Genomic DNA, 25935 nt, shown 5'->3' on the forward strand with positions numbered 1-25935 from the left:
CTGGGAGAGAATGTGTCTTTTGGCAGGTTCGACTATAGCGCAGTATAGCTCTTCTCTACCAGTCTGTGCTGCCTGTGAAGTTCAACCTCCTGTGTGGTACAGGGGCACACTGGGGTTTTAAATCCAGTTGTCTGAATTCGAGGCCGTACAACTTGGTCAGATCATACGATAGATTGAATCCCGAAGTTAACAATTAACATTACTTAAGTTCAGTCTTGTTTTTAAAATGTGATTTGGGGAATGATTTGTATTGATCTGATCAATACACCAAAATGAAACCAACATGGGACCAATATCCACTCATTATATGCTCAACTGGAATAGCCTAACTTAATTTACCTTTGGAAGTGATTCAGGGACTCGTATGGATGTGAAATCATTCATGTTCTTACAAAAGGCTTTAAAAGAAACTTGGGTGTTGAAACCTGCGTAACCCCTGGGGGCAGCTGCCCTCTCCCTAGAGGTTAGGTCACAGTTTTGCAGGGGTCGCAACAGGGTCAGGAGTCACTCTCAGACTGTGTGTCTGGGTGGATGTGATAATGTCTCTATATAAAGAATTCCATTCCATTTATGTGAGATAGTAATAGTGCAATGATTGTACTAGATGGCACTCCCTACTTAACTTGCAGAGCATTCATATTTGATTAACATCCACGGAATATTTCTGTTTTGTTTTAATGCCACTTTAAGACCGCCCGTTTCTTGTTAAAACATTCCTGCATTTATGGTGAGGTTTCTGCAGTTTTTGTTTATTTTGCACTGCATTAATTCGCCAGGGAACGAGCCCTATCAAAGAATTGTGTTCAAATGAAAAGCGGAACCTGACCGTTGGGCTTTTTCCTTTGGACATAATATTCCAAACACTGGCAGCAGGAGCATACAGTAAATAGCAAGAACTTGGTTCTCATGGGCCAGAGGAGTCTTAAGTTGTTTGGTTTGAATGTCTCTGCTGAAGAATGTGTCTATGTTTCCCGCTCTATAGTATTAAGAAGATGGGATTCATGTGGTCAGATTAAACGGGGAATGTTCTCCTCTGCTTGGGGACTGCCTGCCTGCCTGGCTGCTTTACTGCTTGGCTGGGCTGAGAGCCTGTGAACCGTTGCTGGTTGTTGGACAGGGCCAGAACTAATGTCTCTCTCTCTCTCCCTCTCCAAGGGAGGGAGTGAAAATATGTGCACATGTTGTTCAAGGCCCAAGGAGACACTAACGGTCTCAGAGCCATACTCGAACAGCAGGTTTTGTAACGGCAGAGAAAATGCTTTGCTACATTTGAAGTGTTTCACACGCGGCACACATCTGCAAGCACGCACGCGCACATTCTGTCCTCAAAACTTTACAATTACTTTAGGCAAAGGACGGTGCAATCATGTGGTCGATATATTGAATGGCCGAGCCACCAAATCGCTACGTGATCTAATATCCAAATGATGAATAACATATTAATGAATAACATAAGGGGGAAAAGTCCTGGAAAAGAAAATGTAAATCATAGGTCTCCATCTCCTACACCAAATAAAGTGTGAAATCAAACACTTTAATAGAACACGTTTTTCGGCAATATCTTTGCTTTATTTTCCAGCAACTTTTTGGGGACAGATTTCCGCAAGAACATTATATCGTGCCCTTAAGACATGCTGCCCATTCATGATTTATGTGTTTCTGTGGTGTACGGGGACGACGAAGGGGGCGGCTTTGAGGCCGGTGACCCAGACAGGGGGTGTGTGTGGCACACATGAGGTGTGGCAGAAAAGCAGACAGGCAACAGTTCAGCCTCAGCGGGCAGGCCTGGTCATCCGAGGTAGAACACTCCAGTCTCAACCCCCCCGACAGACTAGATAATATCTCCTCTCCAAAATATGGAGTGTTGATTTTGTAAGGTCTGTGTGCAGTCAAGAGGGGGAATATGTTATGTGAGCCAAGAACAAATCCCCAGCTCCTGACACAAACACCCCCATTCTCTTAGCTGTGTGTGTGTGTGTGTGTGTGTGTGTGTGTGTGTGTGTGTGTGTGTGTGTGTGTGTGTGTGTGTGTGTGATTACTAATGGTCTGACGCGATCTCAGCTGGTCTCCATATGCTAATTGACTCTCAAAATAAACCCATTCTTGAGTCAGACCCGGCCCAATGCATGCCTTTCTGAGTTCTGTGCAGGGGAGATTCAGCACTATGGCGTACTCGTTACCACCACCACCTTCCTCTATAGTTATTTTCCGGTAGTCAGTCAGAAAAGGTGAGCTCAGGCACCTGTCCCATAAGCGTCAGCGGGTAGGCCATGCAGTACATGCTGGCAAGACAGATGGGACACTGTTGGCATGTACAGTATAGCATGTCAGCTGTGGTGCTATACGCACGTCCTCTCCCTTGAAGACACAACGGAGTGAACCCTAATTTATCATTTGTTGCACAACGGCAACAAATTAAAGACATTATTAAGCTTAGCTCATTCACCCTGGCGCTGTCATCCAGAGCAAAAATGGGCTTTCTCTCCGATTTTCATATCTCCCAATAACAATTGTTTGTAGCAGCACTGCTGTACTGCTGTACCTGCCGTAGCACTCGCAGCGCCTGGCCTCGACAACCTTAGCAAAGGCTAAAATGATGTACGTAATTTACCTAGCATACAGTATTGTAGACATAACATTCTATAGTGTGTACTTTCATTGTACAGATATCCTACTGTTAGACGGATGTTATGTTCTTAGCTTACTTATGATCCTTGATGACTATTTCTATGTATTTGATGTATTATCATGTATTGTTCTTGCTTTACTGCTCTGGGTTATCTTCTAAATGCCTACATTTTAGTGTGTGTGTCTGTGTCTGTCTGTTATTGTAGCCATCAATTTGTATTGGGGGTCGAGAGACATGGCCAAGGCATTTCTGGGCGTCCCCAGCCAAAAACATTTGAGAACCCCTGGCTTAAACAAGTGGTCTTTGGTGTGTTTGTGTGGCATTGGACACGTCCTCCGGTCTCAGCCTGAAGGGTATTTCACTTCACTGCCCTTTTCCAGAATTGTATGAGATTTAGCTAAATCCTTAGAGAGGACTGACATACTGTACGCCTCTCTATACAGGCACGTGACACGTGAGGACACTGCTGGGTCAGGTAGCAGTTAGGCCTGTCACTGTCACTTTAGTCGGTACTTTACTGAGTGCCCTTGGGGGAGTGTGGGCTTTGGCATGCAGCCTGAAAGTCCTGCATGGTGCATGGTCCTCTCAGAGGACCAATGAAGTCCTCTGAGAGGAAGTCAGCTGTTTCTTTCCACACCCGGCTTCTTAAGGTAACTCTCCACCAGTTGGCAGCGGCGGTAAGTGTACTAGTAGTCTGAATTAGTTTGTTTACTGGAGAGCGACCTTTACACATCTTTATTTCCTCCCTGACGAACCCTTCTCCACCCTGCCATTTCCTCCAATCTTCCCATCCCCTTTCTACTTGAAAGATCCCCATACCCACTCCCCCACCTCACCCACCCCATAGCCCCCCCGAGCCCCCCACACAACCGATATCACTCACCCATACCCCAATCTTCCATACCAAGCAGTGAGCCATTGTCTGGCCACATTAACAACTGTGCCCACATGATGTGACCAGCTCGGGTCCTTGCAGCTCACTTTCCACTGGAGCCCTGCAGATGGCACGGGCAAGTACGGCCGGTCGTCTGGTGGCCATAATCTGGGTCAGAAATGGACTGTTTATGCAAAGTAGCCAGTTAAATGCCCAGACACATGAGCGATACTTATGCCAAGTTAAACTTTGGAGTCAATTGGACAACTGGTCCGCTGTGTGGGGACACGAAGCACCCACAGACAAAATCCATATCCAGATGAGTCAGATGACCAGTAGTCATTAATTGCATGAAAGCCCATAATTTGCCTGAACTCGGCCTGTGTCAGACGGCTGTTTAGAGAATCCTAAACTTAGGCCCACCAAGTCCTCATTTAGGAAACGTATAGTATACTGCAAGCTGTTGGTGGTCCTGCTGTATTCAATCTACTGAATGAGTATTTGTGGAGGGCGGGTGGGTGGTGAAATGGTGGGTGAGGGGGGGGGCACTGTCTCTAAGTCTATTTGGCTATCGCCTTGGAAACGGGGTTTGGTGAATAGCTGCCACTCAGCTGTTGGCTACACCCAAGTATTTGGACCAGTAAGACACTGGAAGGGGGGAAGGGAAGGAAGAAACCATAGGCTGAAAATATTGTGCCTCAAAATCGTAACCCTGTGACGGATACAGCTTGGCCCCGTTTGTACACGACTCCTACAGAACATGCAAGTGAATCTGCTCATCCGATGACAGCTTAATGCCCCGTGCTCCTGGCATGTTGTAATTGAGGCATAAATGAGTAATTATTGCTGGAGCCGCACACATGGTCTGTGAAGCCATTAGTGCAGATGTGTGTTGAAGACTTGATCTGAGGCTCAACAAGCACTCTCTCTTTGGGTCTGCAGTAATGGATTGCAGGATTGGGGGCCTTCTCTCTCTCACAACAGCGGTGCCAATTTGAGTAAGAGGAGCTTCAGGAGAGCATGTACGCTTTCAATTGGAGATAAAAGCCTGGGCTTGTGAAGTAATGGCCTGGATTTTGAAGGCATTTCAGGAAGGGTATTTTGGGAGGCATTTGAACTGCTCCTGCCACCGCCACCCTAAAAGCATTAGGGTCGGGTGACTCGTGTTACTAATACAGATGAATGGTTCAGGCACCGCAATTTTAAGTTAATGGAATGTTGCAAAATCACACCCGTGTGAAGTGAGGGGCGCTAATATATTAAAGTCTTAACTCATGTTGATTAGGTGATGTGATGGTGATGTAAAACAAACTGTGCCAACGCAAACATTACATTCTCTTTATTGTTAATGGCATTCAATGTCTGAGTTGGGGGACAAGATGACGTACATTTTCCCTTCCTTGTCAATGGCGTTTTTAATTCAAACATTGAACTAAAAACAAACATTAAACCTGTATATAGGAGAGATATATTAGACACTTCTATATAGTCAAAGAACAGAACAGGAATTCATCATAAAGGAGGTAAAAAGGGAAAAGAAGGGGAGTCTCCCTATCTCTCTCCGCAGGACGGCTGGTAGAGACTGTGTGGGGAGGTAGGATGTTTTTTGCGCACGTGTCCAGCCAACTCTGAAAATAAGCTGGAGCTGGATCTTTGGTACTATACAGTATAGTGCTTGACATAGCATAGCTAGAGGGCACCTGCCTGACCCTGCATTAAGCCTGTGTAGTGCATGGGCCAGCCTTCTCATGAGAGGAGGACGAAAGCTGGAGTTGGAGCTGCGACTAAGAATAAACCGGGCAAGTCTGCTGCTCAGTAGAGCTGAAGAACATTCTCAGGAAAACCACCCCCTCCCAATCAACCCATTCAACCTCACAATCCCGCTCCGACCTATTAAAACTATAAAGCAATCAATATTCGAACAAAATGCTGTCGTGCCATGTCACAACGGGGCCCTCAGAGTCAGACTGATGGAGCCTCCTTCCCCCCTTACCCACCCTCGCCTCCCCGCCTCCCGTCCTGCATGGCCCTGCACTGCAATTGCAACAACTCTGGGGTTGTCACTTTCACTCCCAGAGTGAAACTGTAAAGCCTGAGCCAAGCTCGCATTATGACGTGTTGTGAGCTTGTAGATGATAGATCAGCTATTTTCTGCAAGTGATACCCTTGCACAATTGAGTAAATTAGGCTTTGGTTTACTTTACACTACTGATTTTGCAGTGTGGTCTCACAAACCTCTCTCTCCCCCTTATCGCTTAATTCCTGCTTGCTGGTTGTTAAATTTAGCTCAGATTAAAGGTATATATCGAGCAGTGTGAGACGGAGCAAAGAGCAGATTAAAATCAAACCGCTCACTTATTCCAGAGGGATGTCACTCGAAGCGAGCATCCAGGCTGAGCTACAGCTGTTCTCATTTGTATGCCGGTGCAGTGCAGGAAATGAGGGACAGCAATGCAACTCATTGGTACTTCCCAGTTTCCACCCCGAAACGCCCACCTCGTGCAACTTCAGTTGATGCGCCCCAGCTGGCGGTTGTGCCTGGGAGCCCATGGCCGCTTGTGTTTTTAGGGGTCACTACATGGGCCCGGTGTTGACTGTCTCCTCGACCTCCCACCTGCTCTGTACCCATACGCAGGCCACCGGCGGTCCACTCTGCCTGGGTTTGGTCTTCCAAAACACAAGCCCTCTGGGGCGTCTGTGCTCAGCTGCAATCACTCTACACAGCCATGCAGCTCACAGAGAAGCAGACGAGAGATAGAAATGAGCGGCTGGGAGCGCTCATACTGCTGCATGCCAATAATGCTGCGACACCTTTTTCTATGAAGCTGCTCTCTCTCTCTCTCTGTCTCTGTCTCTGTCTCTCTCTCTCTCTCTCTGTCTCTGTCTCTGTCTCTCTCTCTCTCTCTCTCTCTCTCTCTCTCTCTGCACAGTCATATCCTGTCTTCATTTAGCTCCGAGGCTGTAAAGAATGGCATTTTTTTACACTCACTCTCACTGTTAAATTAACAGTGAGGATTTGACTGCGTGCGGTCAGGCACCATGTGAATTCAGTTAAAGATGTGAGGTGGCCTGTGATTGTGAAAGAAGATAATCAGGTCGTTTAGTATATGTGCGCGTTCCTCTCGGGGAGTTTTGCTGTAGTAAAAACAGCACCTCAGTCCTTCCCACTGTGGACGCCCTGTCAGCACGTTGACGGGCCAGAAACCAGCCCGAGCCCTGCTTGCACAGCACAATCTCGGCATTTTATATTAAGGACCACCGCTGTGGTCCTTGAACGGCAATGTTCCATGTCGGAAATAAACCTCAAAAACGATCCCAGATTAATTTCCGAAGACAAGCCACTGCATGTCAGTTTCAGTCTGCTCTAACCGGTTCTGAACTCCTGCTGTGTGGTGTTAATGACACCTATACCTGCATTATAAACTGGTTTTATGCTGGTCAATCAGTGACGCCCCTTACCGTTCTTCATGGAGGAGATTTGAACCCATGTTTACTGCCACTGTGTGACATAGTCTATACTAAGCGCTGCAGTCCCGCCCCCTACCAGGGCCCAGGAAATGATTCCCCGTTCATTTCCCTCATAGACATTTCAAAAAGTATTTATTTAAAGACCTTTTTAAGCCTCGTACAAAGCCAACTCTTGTCGTGACAAATCATGACAACAAACACAATTTTTTTTTGGGCCTTACAAATAATTAGAAGAAAAAAACGGCAGGTTACAACACTATTTTGGTGTGTTTTTCTCCTTTGTAATTATTTGTTTGGTCCAAAATATTGTGTTTGTTGTCATGAGTTGTCACAACTCGAGTTGGCTTTGTCCACGGCGTAACAGTTTTGAAATAAATACTTTTTGAAATGTCTATGGGGAAAATGCGTTGGGAATCATTTCCTGGGCCTGGTGTCGAAAGGGGGCGGGACTGCGACACTATAGATAGATTCTTTAATGGCGCCTGTTCCATTGATCACTCCTTAGGGCGACATGGCTGTCTCATGCTTCCAGTGGCCTTGTTGTGTGAGTCATGTTATTATCTAAGTGGCCACTCCACTGTGTGTGGCGTGAGTAAGGGTCAACTTGCAAGCACATTGGGGACCACTGCGGCCCACTTAATGAAGGGTTGCCATAGCTACATGCCTGGGGCTGGGGGGGGGTGTCTATGTGGATCCATTATTAGAGGCATGTGCATTGAGGTGGGGAGGTGGGGGTTTGGGGCCCCCGGGGGGCCATCAGGAGCAGCTGTCCTGCAAGCCGCCCCCCCCCTGCCCCCCCGACCGTACGCTAGGGAGACACATCTGGCAGGCCAGGGGCTCAGAAGGCCTCTGACCATAAGGCTCATTGAAGCCTGAGCCGGCTTCACTTGTGGAGGAACCGTTCTGTTGAGAGGTGTGCTCCAAAATGTACTCTGAGGCAGAGCACCAGCCTTGTACCGGCTACCGGCATTAACCACTTACCATAAGCCCTATTCAAAAACGGCTGATCTACAGGCTCAATGTACAATCTACATTACAAGCTTAGAAATCTGCTATTCTTTTTTCTTCTGTGCCTTTAATGATTGGCATTCACAAAATAGAGAATGCAGGTAAACAGGGGTAAACACCTTGATTGCCCAGGGTTATTTAATCCATTAAATCGTAACGCCCAGCGATTTATAGGATTTATAGCAGCGGAGCACTTTTACTGACGGACCGGATGTTATCCCGGATGTGGCTGAAGCAGCTAAATGTAGCCAAAACACTCTAGAGGCGATCGACAACAACGCGAGGTATGATTAATTCTACCGCGACTAGCGACTGGACCACGGTGGGCCGTCTAGCACACAATCTTTGCTTAGAATTGGACGGAATTATTTAGATCAAGAGTTATTAACGTTTTAAGATTCTTGGTCTCGTCGGCTAAACGGGGGGGGGGGGGGGACATTTTCGATGACGTCCCACTGTTGCGCAACATCGAGGAGCGATGCGATCGGTTTTGATATCGATAATCTCCGTCCTATTAATCAATCTCCGTCTAGGGCATCACACTGTACTAATTAATAGGACGGAGACCTCCGTCTGGGGCCCTTTAAAGAGGGGATATCTGCAATGTGGTTTGGCTTTCGCAATGAAATCACTGTCCAATCAATGGTCATTAGAAAGTGCTTGTCAGTTTATAATAAATAAGTGCTTGTCGGTTTATCCTAATAATAATAGAGCGAATGTCTGAATGTCTGTCTGTCTGTCTGTCTGTCTGTCAGAAACAAACACTTATCTCCTCATTGCCTGCACCAATCGCTCCCACTTTTCACACAGGCATTGACCATAATAATATGGAGGTCTTAACGAAGCCATTTTTCCAATAAGATTAATAATGAATTTATTAGTGAATAAAAACCCGTTTATTTGTCCGTGCTCTATCTCCGACCGAGCCACACTATTAGCACACATCTCTCCATGCCAAAATAAATCTGCACGCTCCCACAATCCAGCTAGGCTACTTTTTAACCGACGCAACTGTGATATTTACTGTACATATATTGTTTTTACATCACCACACGATCATGGAGAATTGTAACTTGAAGAATTGTGTGCCTGTGGAGGGGGTGTGGGACGCATAATTCGATAGGTCACCGTTTGTAGTGTGACGTAGGAAGCGAAACCCAGCCCCGTCGGAGCATCTGTTCTGTATACGTGTTGGATGTGAATGACCAGCGACACACAGCCAGGACTGCAGCCGCTCCGAGGACACTGTTTCTGGGCTTATGATCAGCGACACACAGCCAGGACTGCAGCCGCTCCGCCGCTATATATAAATGCACCATTTACACTGTCCGCCCCCTCCTCAACCACCTCCTTCGCCGTGCATTACACATGGGCTACATGCACGCTCAAAGCCTGGACACTGACAACGACAGCTTACAGCCCTGCGCGCACCCAGCGTGGCTGCGTGACACACTGAACAGCACGATCACAACGGAATGCTTATCTGTCGGGGTCTCGGGCTCGGCCAAATGGAGACGTTTGGAGAAGACAGATCCCGTGCCGTCGGAACAACACAATGACAAAATACATACAGACAGATGCAATGACAACGACACGTTCCTAAATCACACAAAACATATAATTCTTATCCTGATTATATAAAGAACAAACTACAACTTGCTTTGAAGCCCAAAAAGCCAACCTCCGCGTTCACCGTTTAATAGCTTATATCTCCACGGGCAGCAGACGGTGAGCGGTTAGGGACCGTCTACAAAGTGCAACACCGACCTTGAAAATATTCAATAACTTCCATTTATAGGCAGAATATCACCACCATATTTACATCACACATCAATGGTGTACTTATGATTGTACTACAGCATTTAATTAGCCTATACTTTAGTGCCCAACCCAACTTCCCAAGACCATCTGTAAACAATTCCCCCCCCTATCAGTAATGTGATCTATTACATCACACACTGAACATGATTTGCTGTTTGCATATATTCAGAACGGGTAAGGACTAGTAATAAATAAAGTATAATTGGACTATCACTGGCATGCCAATAATTAAATGCAGGTGAAAAGTCTGAGGAAAATGGGCCTCCTCAAACAGCTTTCTCTCTTTCTGCCTCTCTCTCTCTCTCTCTTAACTCCGTATTATCACATAATTATTTAAAAAAAAAAGGGATGTTTCTAAAAAGAACATAAATGAAAACCGTATGAGTGGGCTAGCCTCTGCGGTATTATCGCTGGGCGTGGTGAGCGGGAGGGTGTGGCCTGTAAGAGATCAGTTGAGGTTACAATAACACGTGCGTGGAACAATAATAGTATGGTATCGCTTAGTTAGGTAATGTATGTTTCCAGTCCTCTTTATTTTTGGCGTGTGCGTGTCCATTTTGATGGAGGCAGTGGGAGTAGAGTTTGTGGGGGTGGTGAGGCAGAGGAGAGCGCACGTGCCTGCAGTCCTTCCTCCCCCTGAGCACGCTGCAGCCCAGCCAAGCAAGCTAATCCACCCAAGGCCAAGGGATGAGAGGGAGAGATGCATATTGTGGCAGCCACTCGTGGTTGATAATACAGCACAGAAACGGCTCTATATTTCTTTCACAAAGTTGCTATGTGAGGTGGCTGTTGTCTTAATTCACAGACAGATGTCCTTTCCCCCCCTCTCTCTCTTTCTCCCTCTCTTAAATAAAAATAACATTTATTTGAAATGTTGGTTTGTGTTTAACAAATAGCTAGTTAGAGTAAATTAGGAGTCTAATCTGTTCTGTAGTGGTGGAGAATCAAGATTCATAATACTCTTCCCACAGTGAGACAGGGAGCAGGCTTTGGAGGTTGGGCAGCAGTGACAGAAAGCAGAATAACAATCCTTCGCCTCTGACCACAGCTCCACATATAAAGCCACTCTCTTATTGACATGAAGCTGTCAAATGAGCATTGGGAGGAGGAACCGCCCCACAGCTGTGGCCTAGTCTGAGGAATGATGTTTGGGTTGACGTCAGCCAGCCGGTTAGCCCACTCCTGACTTGTAAATCATCCTCCACCCAGGGACCTCCAGATGTGGTTGGGTGTGGTGGTAGTGGTGTTGGTTCTGATGTTGGTGTGGGCAGCAGTGGGTGGGTAGGTGCATTGAGGTTTTTTTGGTCCGCGATGGTAAAAGTCACATTGATTAATTCCTCGTATTTGTGTGCCACTGCTGAGCTGCTCTCGGGACAGTGTCTGAGTCACTTAAGGGCGCTCCCTCAGCAGTATATACACTCGACTCAAAACCTCTGCCCTTTATGCTCGAACATGTCTGGGTTTTTGGCTCTCCAGAACAGCCCTACTGACACTCTTCGATTTATGGAACACCATACGCATGCTGTCTGAGGACATGGAGAAATCAGAAGCAGATTGCAGAATGGCAGTGCTTTCCAGTGAGAGAGAGTTACTTTCTGAGTTTCTGTGGTATCCTGCAGGTTAAAAAAATGAAAGAGACATGGGTCGAATTTTGGATATATAAATTATTTATTTGTTTTTATCAATCTTCTTTTATTGTTTTGTTTCTTGGACTGGCTGTTTGGGAGTTTTGTAATTTTGCTGCTGCATTGTACTGTACTGTATGTACCATTTTGGAAAATAAACATTTGATGATTTGAATTAAAAAAAAAGAGTTCAACTCCATTTCCTTATGTTTCTCCTCCGCAGGGCAAATATCGACGAGGTGGAGACGGAGGTTGTGGAAATCGAAGCAAAGCTAGATAAGGTAAGACAGTCCCATGGCATGTGCACTGTTCTCTGTGAACAAAGTTTTAATCATCTCAAGGCCAAACTTGACCTCACCAAAACGAGATCATAAACACAGTCCAACCCTTGTTATAGTAACCTACTAGCACAGGGGTTCTCAATCTGTGGGTCGGGACACCCAGGGGGGTCCCCACATGATTTTAAGGGGATCTTTAGATGCCAGTGAAGTGCCAGTTTAAGGTCTTAAGGCCTCTTAAACCCTCTTCCTGCCAATGCCGTAGACATAGGCCTATGGCAATTAATAAATATCGCGCTCCCTGCCACTGCCGCAGATTTACGTTAATTGGTCTTTTATCATGATCGATCAAGTCATAATGCTACTCACATTAGCTTTGGGTTGCTTGCTAGCCGATGATGTCCACAGCAGTGGGGCGTGCCATCTTGAACTGCGCACATGTAACAGAGAAATGGTGATTCCACTTGCAATACCCGTAAGAAATGTTTGTGTTTACACACACCCTCAAAGCTGAACATAGGAAAACTGGTCAAATATTCATCAAATTGTCAAAATGATATAAGAAAGAGCCAACGTTTCTTTTTTAAATGGCCTATCTACAAGATCTGCTATTTTCACAATATTTATCTGTGGAACCAACAAGTCAAACTAATTGTAATGCCTCAACTACTGCACTTGGAATTGTAGGGTGTCAGGGTTGTCGGGGTCCCCGGTTCAAATATGAGTTGGTATTTTGGGGGGTCACGGCTTGAAATGGTTTGGAACCGGGAAGTAGACAAGCCACGCAATATATGGCTTCCCATGAGGCAGAGCTACCGTTGTATAATTGGATTTTGTTTCGGTACGGTATCGGTGCAGGCGTAATACAAGCTTCTTGTGAAATGAATATATTACAAATGCAACCTATTATTGGATTATTATTAGTGTTGTCAGCTGTACATTACAGTATATGCTCCATAAGGAATAACATTATAAATCGGTATTGCAGGATTAAAGGATAATGGCTGTGAAAGTGCCACACTGCTGTCTAATTGTACAGGGTTTACAAACAAAGTGATTTACACAGTAACATCCACTCTTGCAGCAGGCCTTTCAAGGCTTTGATTAAACCCAGTCCCTTAGTAGCTCTGGAACAATAGCTGTTCAAATGTCGTTTTTATTTTAGTTTTTTTTTTAAATGTCGATGCTTGCACTTGGAATCTAGTATGGTAAATATGCTAAACATACACATCAACTTGTAGCTAGAGAAAGAAAATATACCCTTACAGATCCATTTGGTTACATTTGTATATTGTAGTAATGGCCAAACGTTAACCATTTAGAAATTGGTATGGTTAACCGTTAAGAAAAAGAAAAAGATGATGCATTAACGAGCGTCAACAAGCATCAGCTGGACAGACAGCACAACACCTCCCCTCTGCAGTGCTTTAAACGGAAAGTCTAATTTCTCTCCAAAAGCTCTCTCTAAATATGTTGGAATTATGGAACTTACACTAAGCCCTCCCCCAAAAAACTATTAATCGTTAATTCATTGGTAAGGTCTATCAGATGAGTTACAAATGAATACATGGAGACTGTGGATTTTACGTAACTTTGTTAACTTAACCGCTGAGGGGCACGACATTTAATCAATCTCAGTCTTGCTTAGCATGTTTGTTGAGATGCGAGCCACCAATGACATTATCAGTCTTATCAAAGCATCCGGTTTCCCCTTAACGATGGGGCCAGATGTTTGGCCTCTAATGCTAATGTCACATGTCCATCTGCTCCGTTTGACCTTGAGTTACACTACGTGTCTGTGAGAGGAAGGATTAATCAGTCAGTCACTGCTCTTACATCATTTTTCGGAAACAGCTATTATGGCTCCTTTGGGCAACTACTATGAAATAGCCAAATTGTTCAGGACACTAAATTGACATTGTGTGATTGTGGCCTGGCATCAGTCACATAGCTGGTATTCTCTTGAGAGACAGTAACTGCAAATGGCAAAAGAAAGAAAAACACATACAGAAAAAGAAAACATAAAGTACAAACAAACATGATAAAATCAAATAAAATCAACATTGCGCATGTTACATTACATATTTCTAGGCATTTACTGTTGTTCCTCATTCCCCCATACCCTTATTCATTCTGTTCAGCCTTAAATGTTGTCCATTTGGACCATTTGTTCTTCCTGTAGCCTCAGTTTCTCCATGAGATGTATCTCCTGAATCAAGTCCTCCCATTGTCCCTGTGTTGGAGGTTCCATCTGTCCCCATTTTCTTGTGATAGCTTTCTTTCCTGCCGCCAATAAAATGTTTACCAGATATCTATCCTCTCCTCGTATCTTTCCCCCCATCAAGTTTCCTAAAAACAAAACATCACACTTCCGCAAAATATAACGTTTATATGCTATGTTTTATAAATGTACCCAAGGTAGGCTATGTAACGATGGAGCAATAGCATATTGATAGAACAATATGTGCTGTTCTGGGAGTGATTTGAGGTTGTTTTCGGAACTCTGCATGAAAGACGCTAATCCAATTACAGGGTTTTGAAAATTAGATTATGTGCGGGAAAGAAAATCAGAACAAGGAACTTATTGAGCCAGTGAGGCATGCTGCACCCTGTCACTCTCATTGCAGATTACCAATGTTCTAAGCACAAAAATATAACGTATGAAGAAAATCCTGTTCCTATCCGTATAATATTACTAATTCACATTCTTTCATCTTTATCCGTATAATATGATAAATAAATAGATGAAGTTGTTTCAGGATGGCTTAAAGCAATCTCCGCCTTTTCATGTAGTGATCCAAAAATGACAGGGCACTTTCTTGCAACCGCCCTCTTGCTGTTCATAGAATGAACTATGATGCCAAACCCTAATTTGTTACACTCTTGTCTTTATAGGATATTTTATTTTGGAAAATGACTGGAAGAAGTCTAGATGCTGTAAATATTAGAGAAAGACATATCTTTATATGCTTTTATAAAATATCTAATATGAACTCAACCCGTTCCCGCCTAAGATTATCTTGTGATCCATCTGTGGGTCTCTCGACCCCCAGCTTGAGAAGTGCTGAACATGCTGTGACCATATTGTTAACCTTGCCATGTGTGCAAATTGCAATGTGTGTACATGAATGTACAGTGCATTCATTCCCTGTGCCAACTGCCAAGTGCTTTTGAATGGGGTTTTTATGCTCTATCTCAACAGTGGAAACTAAGTATGTTTTATTGCTTGCGTGCGTGTGTGCGTGCGCGCACACACACACACACACACACACACACACACACACACACACACACACACAGACACACACGACACACACACACACACACACACACACACACACACACACACACACACACACACACACATATTACAGTAGCATGACCCCAACTGCTGAAGCACTAATTCACTGATCTGCATGAGCAAACAGGTGGGATTCCCCACTGTCCCTTCCCAGCACATTTCTCAGCCCATTCTCAGCTCTGTGGGGGCTCCTCGCTCTTGGGAATTAGTGAGAGGGACAAGGAGGTTTGCTCAGCCTCACGTCTGCTTAGCAGCTGGGAGGAAGTGGGACTTTGCTGGTGAAGAGGGTATTGAGGAACCCAGTCTGGCTTGAGAACACAGAGGGAGAGAGAGAAAGAGAGGGGGGGGGGAGGGCTAGAGAGGGGGAGAGAGTGAAGGGGGAAAAATCCTCTCGGGATTGGAGAAGCAAAAGAAAGGATATTGGGGAAATGGCCTACGGCACATTTAACAAGTTCAGTGGTCAGAAGTTAACCCTTCTGACAGGCCTTTGTTACTGTAAAGTTTTATTTGCACCAAGAAAAATGCTTTTTTTTGCATCGACTGCAACACATTAAATCAAAAAAGGTTCCACAGAAAACATTCATGTTCAAAGTTCAAGCCACAGCCCTAAATGAGGGGAGCGTTCCCCAGGTTCTATGTTCCCCACCATGTAAAAAAAAAGGTTCTTTGTTTCCCCACTTAGAATAAACCTAAACCAGAAACCCAAAACCTAGTAAGTTTAGTAATTGACTAACAGTATTTTAGCAACTTAGTCTTAGGTCACATTCATACCAGAGAGCTTTGCTGCGATTAAAACGAATCCTGCTGCGCATTGTCAGAAAGTGCGCTTCGTTTGGCAGGTGTGAAGGCTCATTCGAATCCTAATGCGCCGCAAATAACCGCATTTTACTCCGCCCAAAAACGTGGGTTTCGCTTCGCTTCGAATCGCACTTGACTACGATTCGGTGCAGGTGTGAATGCAATCCGCAGTAAATAAAGGAAATGAAGCAAACATAATGTGGCGGGTGAGGAGCTGAACACAGTTGGAGACGGAGAAGGCATATTTTACGCAGCGCAAAGATATCCCGTTACTGTGGATAGACGTGAATGAGGAGACTGAAGCCCTGATCGAAATGAGGACGTGTACATTAATCAATTGCTTAAGAAAACACATAAAAACACTGCAGTGTATTATAGCCTACATAATATTCTGTCTGTCTGTCTGTCTGTGCGTGCCGTAAACATGGAGTGCTGTCACTGTGTGGGACTGGGGAGTTATATCAGTGCGCTCATGCAGCGCTGTGCCTCCATGCCCAAAAGAACAGTGTGTGGCGGCTGCGTGCGTAGAGAGAGAGAGAGGGGGGGGGGTCCCAGACGGCACGACACATGCACGTTATGAGTGTCATTTTATCACCATAGATTTCACTGTGTAGGCTATAGTTTATGAATGGAACACATTGATAAAGGTCCCCCCTGCTGCGTTTCCAATTGCTGCGAATGACAGTGTGAAGGCAAACCGCAGCCAATTAAATATGCAAGAATTCCATTTCCCCGCCCATACGGATCTGAGTCTACCGAAGTATTAGGTGAGAATCTGACCTTAGTGTTACTTTTAGTATCACATTCTGATTTAAGCTCAGTCTTTGAACAATCCATTGAACTTTAGGCCTGCCTAGGCTACTTGAACTATCTAGTCTTAGCCAACTAAAAATGAACACTGGCATAAGATAAACTAAAACATAATTGCTCATGCTCAGACTATTCAACAAAGATGGCAAAAACAAACCTTTTTTATTCTGTACTGTATAGTACAAAACACAGTCCTGAAGTTCCACTTACCCTAAGGTAAGTGGGGAACATACCCCTAAATGACCAGTGTCTGACTTAAGTCCCCAAGTCCTGGTTAATATTGACTTCATGCTATTCTCATAATGATGTCATATGTGTACCCCACCTGAGAATGTACACTACCACTGTACCACGCTCCATGTTACCACAGCTGATAATTGAATACTTTAGAAAGAAAACATGCAACTGTGTGACATGCATAATGTCCATGTGTGGTGATGACAAGCACACAGAAAAATAAGAGTGTCAGATGCTGCACGCTGGAAATAGATGTGAGAGGTTCGCAATAGAGCATCTGATGCAGAATACTGTATGCCTTTGATGTGAGTGTCGTGCAGAGCAGATTTCTCTCTCACACTCCTGACTATAGACACGCACAGACGGTCAGACCAAGTTTCGTTTATTTGAACATATTCACAGAACAGATTCAAGTGCATGGTTTACATCAGCAGGAAAAGAAAAATAAGAAAACAGCCCCGTGAAGGTGACCAAAGGCATGGGCTGAAGCTTAAAAGCTTATAAGTGCCCATCCTTCTCACAGCACAGCATTTGAGATACTCAGCATAGTTATCAGTTTAACAGTACATTAATCAGACACAAAAAAAAAAGAGAAAAACTAGACGGCCCGCCTCCTACAGTGTCAGTGACACACCTTAATAATTGTGTTCATATACTTGACAAATGTTCATATACTTGACAACATGTTATCCTATACTGTACTACACATTAGACACAAAACACTTTGATGTTGACCGGTTGTCCCTGGCACACCCATAACACTAACTAACCCATCCCTCTCTTTCCTCCCCAGCTGGTGAAGCTATGCAGTGGGATGATTGAGGCGGGGAAGGCTTATGTCAACGCCAATAAGCTCTTCGTCAATGGGATCCGGGACTTGTCCCAGCAGTGCAAGAAGGACGAGATGATATCGGTGAGGCTTCCGATGACGCTGGTCCAGTTTGTGTGTCCAATCTGTCCAAATCAGGGTGTCTGTCTGTCCAACCAATTGTTGAGTTAACCATATGAACCCCAGCCTCTCCATTCTGGGACGAGCATCATTCAGCTCACAACATGTCGCGTTGCGGCAAAGAGATTTAGTGTTAAGTGAAATATTTGCGCAGAGCCCTGGGGAACTCTGGTCAACTAAGAAAAAGGTTTATGTGAAGTGGTTAAACCTGCCGGGTGAAAAGTATGGTAAATAATATTACATAATATTATTCACTGGTCACTCACAGTCACTGGATACAGTAAGGTGGGAAACTATTTCTTAGATTTCTACAGTGTGTGTGTGTGTGTGTGTGTGTGTGTGTGTGTGTGTGACACACTCATGGTCAAGCTTGCAGTACGGCATCGTCACGGTCGCTCCCTCTGCACATCACAAACCATGCGATTTAATTTAACCCTTGATGGTCTGTTTCTTGACACTCGAGAGTTAAATTGATGTGCAGGTTTTTATAGCGTAGTTGGCTCTTTGCTGACAGATGCAGACTCATTGCCGCTGACTTTAAGTGCTATTAAAAGCCTTCTTGGCTTCAACCTTATCATGACTAATTCTGAGTTTAAACACAATTAAACTTGTGTTCGTATTTGTATTTTCCATCGTAAAAAAAAGGGAAAGTAGGAAAGAGAATCAGGCCCGAAATTACATTTCCCGTTTTCTGTGCAACATAATTGCGTAAAAAACTAATCCGGCTAAATCATGAAAATTAACTTTGAGGACATTAAGAAGTTTCCACTTTAATCAGCTTCCACTTAGTGTGTAGCCTTTCCATTTGGTACCACGCACGCTATGAGTCGACATTCCCGCACAGTAGTGGCAGTCGTTTTTTGATTCACAGTACTGTACAATATTACAGCAGCACTTCTTCTTTATCTGCATAATGATGTACTTGAGGAATTGTCTAACGCAATATACACTGAACGCATTGTGTGTGTTATTTTCATTGCAGGAGTGTCTGGAAAAGTGTGGGGAAAGTCTCCAGGAAATCGTCAACTACCACATGGTAGGTCGTCAACTACCCCCACCCCCACACACACACACTTGTCCCCATATATGCCATATATGCCATATATGCCACATATGCCGGTGTGAGCCAGCACTGGAGACGCATCCCTTATCATCATCCTGTCTCCACATGCTAACGCAGAGTGGCATTCATGTCCGTCCCACATGGGTCCTGTAGCCCCTTTTTAGTACATTCCCAGGGTCCAGTTGACCTTTTTTAGATTAGATTTAGATTAGATTAAATTTATTGTAACTGCACATAGTATACAAATACTTTGACAATGTTAAGTTCAATCAATCAATGAGTTAGACTTTAATATATTAGCGCCCCTCACTTCACACGGTTGTGATTTTTAATGTCAAGGACCACAGTTGACCACGGACCCCCAATTGATATGGTTTGAAAAGAAAATCTCTGAGACCACAATCTATCTATACTGTAAAATCCGTGCTGTTATTTTAACTATGAGGGTTTACACACATGCAACCAAATGGACCCATAAGGGTATATTCCATACGTCCAATGTCTGGTTTATATTCTCAAGACAAATCAGTCTCTGATCATTCTGTACATGACCATACATTGGCCTGATTATTACTGTACCTTCATTACCTTTTTCTTTGTTGTATTTTTGCACTCATTTAGTATTCCACAACCTATGAACTGTACATAATGAAATCTTTAAAATAAACCAGAACAATAGGTAATCCAAGAGAATGAAAGAAAACGCACGGACCAAAACGTTGACAGCTACCTTACACGTGACGCCGCGTGACCCTCATTGCATAATTCTGCATTTAGTGAGGCTCTGATTGGCGAGTGCATTTGTGACGTAACGCCGCATCTGAATTGCATGCACTGCATCAGACCAGTTTTCAGAAAGTGGAAAACGGAAAGCCAGACTTTAGTGGTAAAAAGAGAACCAGCTTCAAAAACATTTTAGCCGAGGATGTCCTTGGAAACCCCAAGTTGAGAACCAGTGCCTTACAGTAGCTATACCACAGAGCTCTGATTCTTTGCAAATAGCTGTCAAAAAACAAGTCCACACTTTCTGAACATTCTCATTAGTTTCCTTTTATGTATTCACTGATCATCAGACTGATCTTTTTTGCTTTTCGTCTTCGTTATCAGGTTTTTAATCATGCCGGTTTTTATGCTCCCACATGAATCGTCGGGGAGCTCTGCTACTTCTGTAGCGTTCCAGACCCCCTGCCTCTCCTCCTGCGCCTCTGTGGGCCTTTGATGTCCGTTAGCTTGAGCCCATTACATGTTTGATGACACTTTAAAGTTTTCTTTTAAGAATGTGAACAAAGAAACGTGATGGTAAACCGCCACAGTCCAGTGTACTGGCTGTGAGGGGAGGTCAGTAGCACAAAATGAAAGGTTAATGGCCTGGGTCACTGAGGCAAGCATGGATTAGCTTTCGGCCCTGTATGACCCCCAACATGTCATGCAGGGTCTCTAAAATGTGTTCATTGTGTGTGTTGTACATTAGTATGTATGCTATGAGACTGACCTGGTGCAGGTCCTTAACAGATGAGGCAAGGATGAGTAAATGACATGTGCCACAGATATGAGGAGGAGCTAGTCACACTCATCATTGGTGCTAAAAGGTATAGTTTGAGTGCAGGATGACAGTCAGACAGGACACAGGAAGGAGGATGTGCATTGCAAGGCCCGGCCCCAAGGCACTCGGACCCCCCTATCATTATGCTGGGAACCCACCGAGAAAGCATCACTCGCGCGCTTTCGTTTTTGTGCATGCAGGTTTTTTTGCGCGACTGTTCTCGCAAAACCCGGTCACAGCGGGACATCTGGTCAATGCATTTTAATGAGAATGTGAAATCTTCACGTGCGTGAGTGAATGCTGCATTCATTAACATGGAGCTCATGCCGATTGGCCTGAAATTCTACCAGTACATCACTTATTTAGAAGGACAAGCACACAAGTACACGATTGTGAAACTATACTCATGAAACTTCACATATTAGATCCATAACTGAACATCTGACTGGAAACTTTGCAGTCGAGGTCAGTGAGGAGTCTTGTTTAAGCCTCTGTGTTGTGGCCCTCATAGTTTTTGTAGTATTACCATAAGTTACGTTTGAAATGCCTCTCGGCTCCAGTCAACAACACTGCCTTTAGCATTTTTCTGTCTATTTGGCTTTCGTTTCGCCTTTATTTTATATTTTTTATGGAGGGACAGACAGTAGGCTGACAGGAAATGGGGGAGAGAGATGGGGGAGTGACATGCAGTAAAGGCCGTCGGGATCGGGAGTCGAACCCGCGGCACACTGCCAGACTTGGACTACCGGCCAAGGTGCCTGTACCGCGGAGCCACGGCCCAGGCCCTGTCTGTCTGTCTGTCTGTCTGTCTGTTTGATTGACTAACTCACTCACTAACTAACTCTGTGGCTGTACACTACAGTACCACACAGAGCAGGATTTGGCATTGGACCAGCTGGCCTGTCCACTGAAAGCTCAGCTGGGTGCTCCCCTCCCTCCCTCCAGTCCGCTCGGGCCCTGATTCTGGCTGGACATTAATACAACTGTCTCTTAGATGCCTTTTTTCTTTGTTTCTTTGATGTGGCAGCAGAACAGACCGGGGGGTTGGCAGCATGCATACTGTGTGATATTGAAGCGAAAAGGGCGATTCTGATGAGATTAAAGAGTTTAGAGAAATATTAATAATATTAGCAATTTATTTGATCTTTCTGCTGATTAGGGTGCCGACAGCCTTGTGATCCACAGATGATGTGGTAACTTATTAAAGGTCCTTACAGTCAAATATAAATTCAGAACCAACTTACTGACGTATATTGAAATATTTTCTGCCTGCACAGTAGCAGGCTACGCACACTCGGGACACAGACGATGAAAGAGTGCACATGCAAACTCCTGATTCCTGAATGTCGTCGTCGGCAATGATGTATCGTCTATTTTTGCTATTCGTCGTGCAAAGAAAGTGGTTAACCCATTTTGACCTGAGATCAGATTCTAAAAATGTCTTCTACATCCCGACCGTTTTCTGAAAAAGCTATGTTTCTGTGTCAGTAGTTCTTCAATTTGTTTTAAATAGCAGACCTACAAGCTCGTAGCGTGCGCTATGAGCTTGTAGATCTGCTATATTTCAATAGATAAAGCATAACATAATGCTAACACCAAAAGGGGTTCCCGCCCCAAAATGGGTTTTTAACACTCATAGGATTTTCAGTGTGGCGAAATGGAATTGCCCACGTCACGTCAACCACACGCGTTTGAGCAGATACGTGGCCATGCGCTCATACACATGCATGCAAATTGCAGCATCCAATGAAAGCAGAGAGTCCTGGCCCTTGCCTCGCTCCTTTTCCTGATACAGTTTGGTTCTCTTTTCGCCAGTCCAATACCACACAACAGAACAAACAGCCTCTGTTATTTTCTTGAATGTCAAATGTAAGCCAAGTATAGCTCCTTTCACTTTAACCACATGTCTCTGCTATTCCAAGGATTTCACAATAGATTCTCTCTCTCTCTCTCTCGCTCTCTCTCTCTCTCTCTCTCTCTCTCTCTCTCTCTCTCTTTCTCTTTTTTCTTTCTCTCTCTCTCACACACATATGGACAGAGACGTCCAACCGAATCAGGCCAACATTTAAACAGTCACCGTCTAATTCAAGCGTGAAACACCATATGAATACTCGATAAATTATTGACACACTTTTGGCTCTCTTAACATGCATTAGAAATGAGTGAAGAGTGGAGAGACCGACAGGGATGCCAAATGAGGCTTACATCTGGCAGTCGCTAGGACTTAACCCATTTAGGCCTGACGTCGATTTTTTTTTTTTTCGAAATATCTTGTAAATATGCAAAATAAGGGTCCAGACTCCAGACACACCCAATAATAGAAATAGGTATTCCATTGAGTCTATCATGGTCAGAAACCATGAAATAGACACCAAGTTTGCATTTCTAGCTCATCTCGTTCAGAAGTTGGAGCCAAACCTATTTTCTGGGTGTTAATATTATGGCGGCCATATTGTGGCGGCCATATTGGATTTCATGGAAACTTGCAATACTTGCCCTATTCACCCCCCATTATAACTAATAGGGGCTAATATTGGGGCGGCCATATTGGATTTCCAGCAAGAAATTGACCGGGTTGTCCATATAGGTTGTGATCCTACGGGGTCATAGATATTATTTCTGGTGGACAACCTTTGAGGTCATGGCAAATGCAGGTTTCCTAAGAAAAAAAGGGTGGTTTGCCCCCTGGGTATGAATAGACAGCCACTGAATAAGCAGCCTTATTTAGGTTGACAGCTAAAGATGACATGACATCACTCTGTGTCCCAACATGCCACCGGGAAAGAGGGGGAGATGGCGGCACAAAGTGCAGATGATAGTAGTCCTATTGTGGTTGAGCGTGTTCCTGCCCCATTCCTGTCATCTGATATCAGGTCATGTGTGATTAAATGTGTCACGTTTTCCTCGCCTCCCTGTAGATTACAATTGTACACGTATGTTGACAGTTCTTCAAATCCATTCACACCTTGACAACGTGTTGATAAAATATCTTTATTGGATCACATGTTCACATGATCCTCTTTCACAGCAAAATCGTGAGTGTTACTTTAATACTGAGAGCTCAGTGGCCTTGTGGTTAGAGTGTCCGCCCTGAGACTGGGAGGTTGGGGTTCAATCCCCGGCCGAGTCATACCAAAGACTCTAAAAATGGGACCCAATGCCTCCCTGCTTGACACTCCGCATCAAGGGTTGGATTGGGGGTAAGTCCCTGCGAAATACTAGCGTCATGTCCAGGGGGTGTACTTGTACATCGAGCTGCCTCACGCTACAGAAACAGGAGATAGGCTCCTGCCCTGTGGGCCTCATGGCTCGGCAAGGCTACTTACTTACAGAGAGCACCTGTGGCATATTAATGCAGATAAGACTACAATATCTGCAACGGCAATTTCCACCAAAGTGAACCTATAGTAGATCTGGTTCTGGGCTGCCGCTAGTGTCTGTGTTCATGGTTCAATTCGCAATAGCCAGTTTGCTTTTCCACAGGCTAGAGAGCCACGTCTGTATAAAGCACAACAACAATGGCGGACTACTTCGCGTCTTTTCAAGTGTTACTACTGGCTTTTGCGAGCCTTTTAGACCCATGCTGAAGCTCTGTTGTTGTTGTTGTTTCACAAAGTTTTAGTTGGTCAAAGGTGTGCTCCTCGGAGCACAGGTCTCCGCCAGGTCGGGTTGCCTAGTCGGGGCCTGCAAACTTTAGAGTCACAGCCAGTTGGAATGGCCACAAAGCAGATCCAGGAAAGGGCCCAGCACTTTTCTGCCACTGCACGCTCGCAGAAACACACACCTCCTTTTTGGTTGATTATCTGGTACCAGGGCCCAATCTTAACACCCAGGTGTTTATGTGTTCACCACGCTGCACCGAATGTCACATGTGACATTCCCTGATGCCACACAACATCTCAGTTCTCACTACCTGTGTTTTGTAGGGGGCCTGTTAAAACCTCTTCAATCCTATACTTAGTTGAACATACTCCCAGGGGGCGCGACAGTACATAGGCCCCCCTCCTCCTGCTTTCACTCTACACTAAATATCTTTGTGGTATAAATAGTCGGGTCTACAACGCTTCGCATTGTAGATTTCTATTTTCGGTGAGTGTTCGTTCTGCCCAGAATAGGGATGCTAGGGTTCAAGTGGTTCAAATTGCGCGTATAGCCAAACAAATTGACCACACACGCACAGCCAAGGAGACAGGCCTGCTGTGTCTTTGCCGTCGGGCAGACAGATTTACGGTGACAGGGGGTGGGAAGACGGCTGCCTCCCTGACATGTAGCTCCATTCGAGAGCGATCCCAGAAGCCCCTTGGAAGCTCCCGCTCGCATTAAAGGCAGTATATTTACCCTCTCCGATTTGCATATTTGCAGCCAGCGTTAGGAGACAGACTCTGTGGGGTGTGACTGAAGGAATTCCTTTGTTCATTAATCAAGTGCAGGGGAGGAAAGACGAAGCATGCAACAGGAAGCGAGGACTTGCTCTCTAAAAAATAAAACGTGCCGCCATCTCTTACCATCTCACATATAACCCTGAATCAAGGATCAGAACGAAGGAGCGAGATAGGCAGACGGGAGAGATGCGGAGAAAGAGCGATAAAGTGATGGGGGCGAGGAAGAAATTATATGGATATTGGGGAGTGAGGGAAGAGAAATATAGCAAAGTAATTATAGTATAACAAAATGAAATGGTCTTATCTTACGTATCTTACATATGTGTAATTTATGGTACACATACCTAAAGCATGTCTGGTGAATTTTGAGCTTTAGCGTGCCAAGTACAGGATCTGATCTATTCCAACTTTGTTGTAACAAGAGAAGAGCCTGAGGCCCTCAACAGCCCCTACATGTGATTCCTCACATGAAACCTTGTCAAAATGCCAGGGACACATTGCACCGCTGGTACTTTCATAGTGTTCAAAATTCAAATCGTACAGTAATTCATCCCTGTCCAATATGACTTCACCATATTGGATTACTCGGCCAGAGAATGGGATGCACAAACCGTCCGCAGACTCTGCTAATTACTCTTGTCCACCACCACCACCGCCGAGTGCAAATGGTTTCAGTGCTGAAGCCAGGGCTCTGACATTTTGTCTGGGGGTTTTTGCACGCAGCATCGGATGCAGGCTCTGCAGTGTCGTCACACACGGTACCAAAAAGCCTGCTCTCCTCCCACTCTGCTTCCACACTCTCCTCCTCCTCCCAGACTCCCTCCCTTTCTGGCCGAGTGACCTATTTAGCAGCAGCACTGCATGAGCAGCCACTAAGGACGTCCTCCGAGGGAGGGAGGGAGGGAGGGAGGGGGAGGGGGTGGGGGGCATGGTGAAATTTAAATGCAGACCATGGTGTCTATGTGTTACATTGGGTCTGTTTCACTCTCTGACATTGTGCATCCATGCCGTTTTGCAGTCATGAAAGGGTGTTTTTTTTTTGCCTTCACTGTGCTTTTGAAAAGTCTGGACTTTAGCGCCCTCTGTTGGTTGAATGGAATTTGGGAATAGTGCGGCAGTAGAGCATTGCCCCCTTGGTCCTTTCTTATT

General features: G+C 44.9%; 1 protein-coding gene across 1 annotated transcript in view; it reads left to right on the top strand.

Annotated features, from left to right (window-relative positions):
• LOC310862228 (arf-GAP with coiled-coil, ANK repeat and PH domain-containing protein 3-like) overlaps positions 1 to 25935 on the top strand; it is a 72114-nt gene that overhangs the window by 15505 nt on the left and 30674 nt on the right. Inside the window, exons 2-4 of the mRNA XM_083770004.1 lie at positions 11649 to 11706; positions 17643 to 17762; positions 18781 to 18834. Coding sequence (XP_083626130.1) covers positions 11649 to 11706; positions 17643 to 17762; positions 18781 to 18834 — 232 coding nt within the window. The remainder of the gene's footprint in view (positions 1 to 11648; positions 11707 to 17642; positions 17763 to 18780; positions 18835 to 25935) is intronic.

Source organism: Protomyctophum parallelum, assembly GCF_964188405.1.
Source record: "Protomyctophum parallelum genome assembly, chromosome: 7".
In the NCBI taxonomy this organism is placed as follows: domain Eukaryota; kingdom Metazoa; phylum Chordata; class Actinopteri; order Myctophiformes; family Myctophidae; genus Protomyctophum; species Protomyctophum parallelum.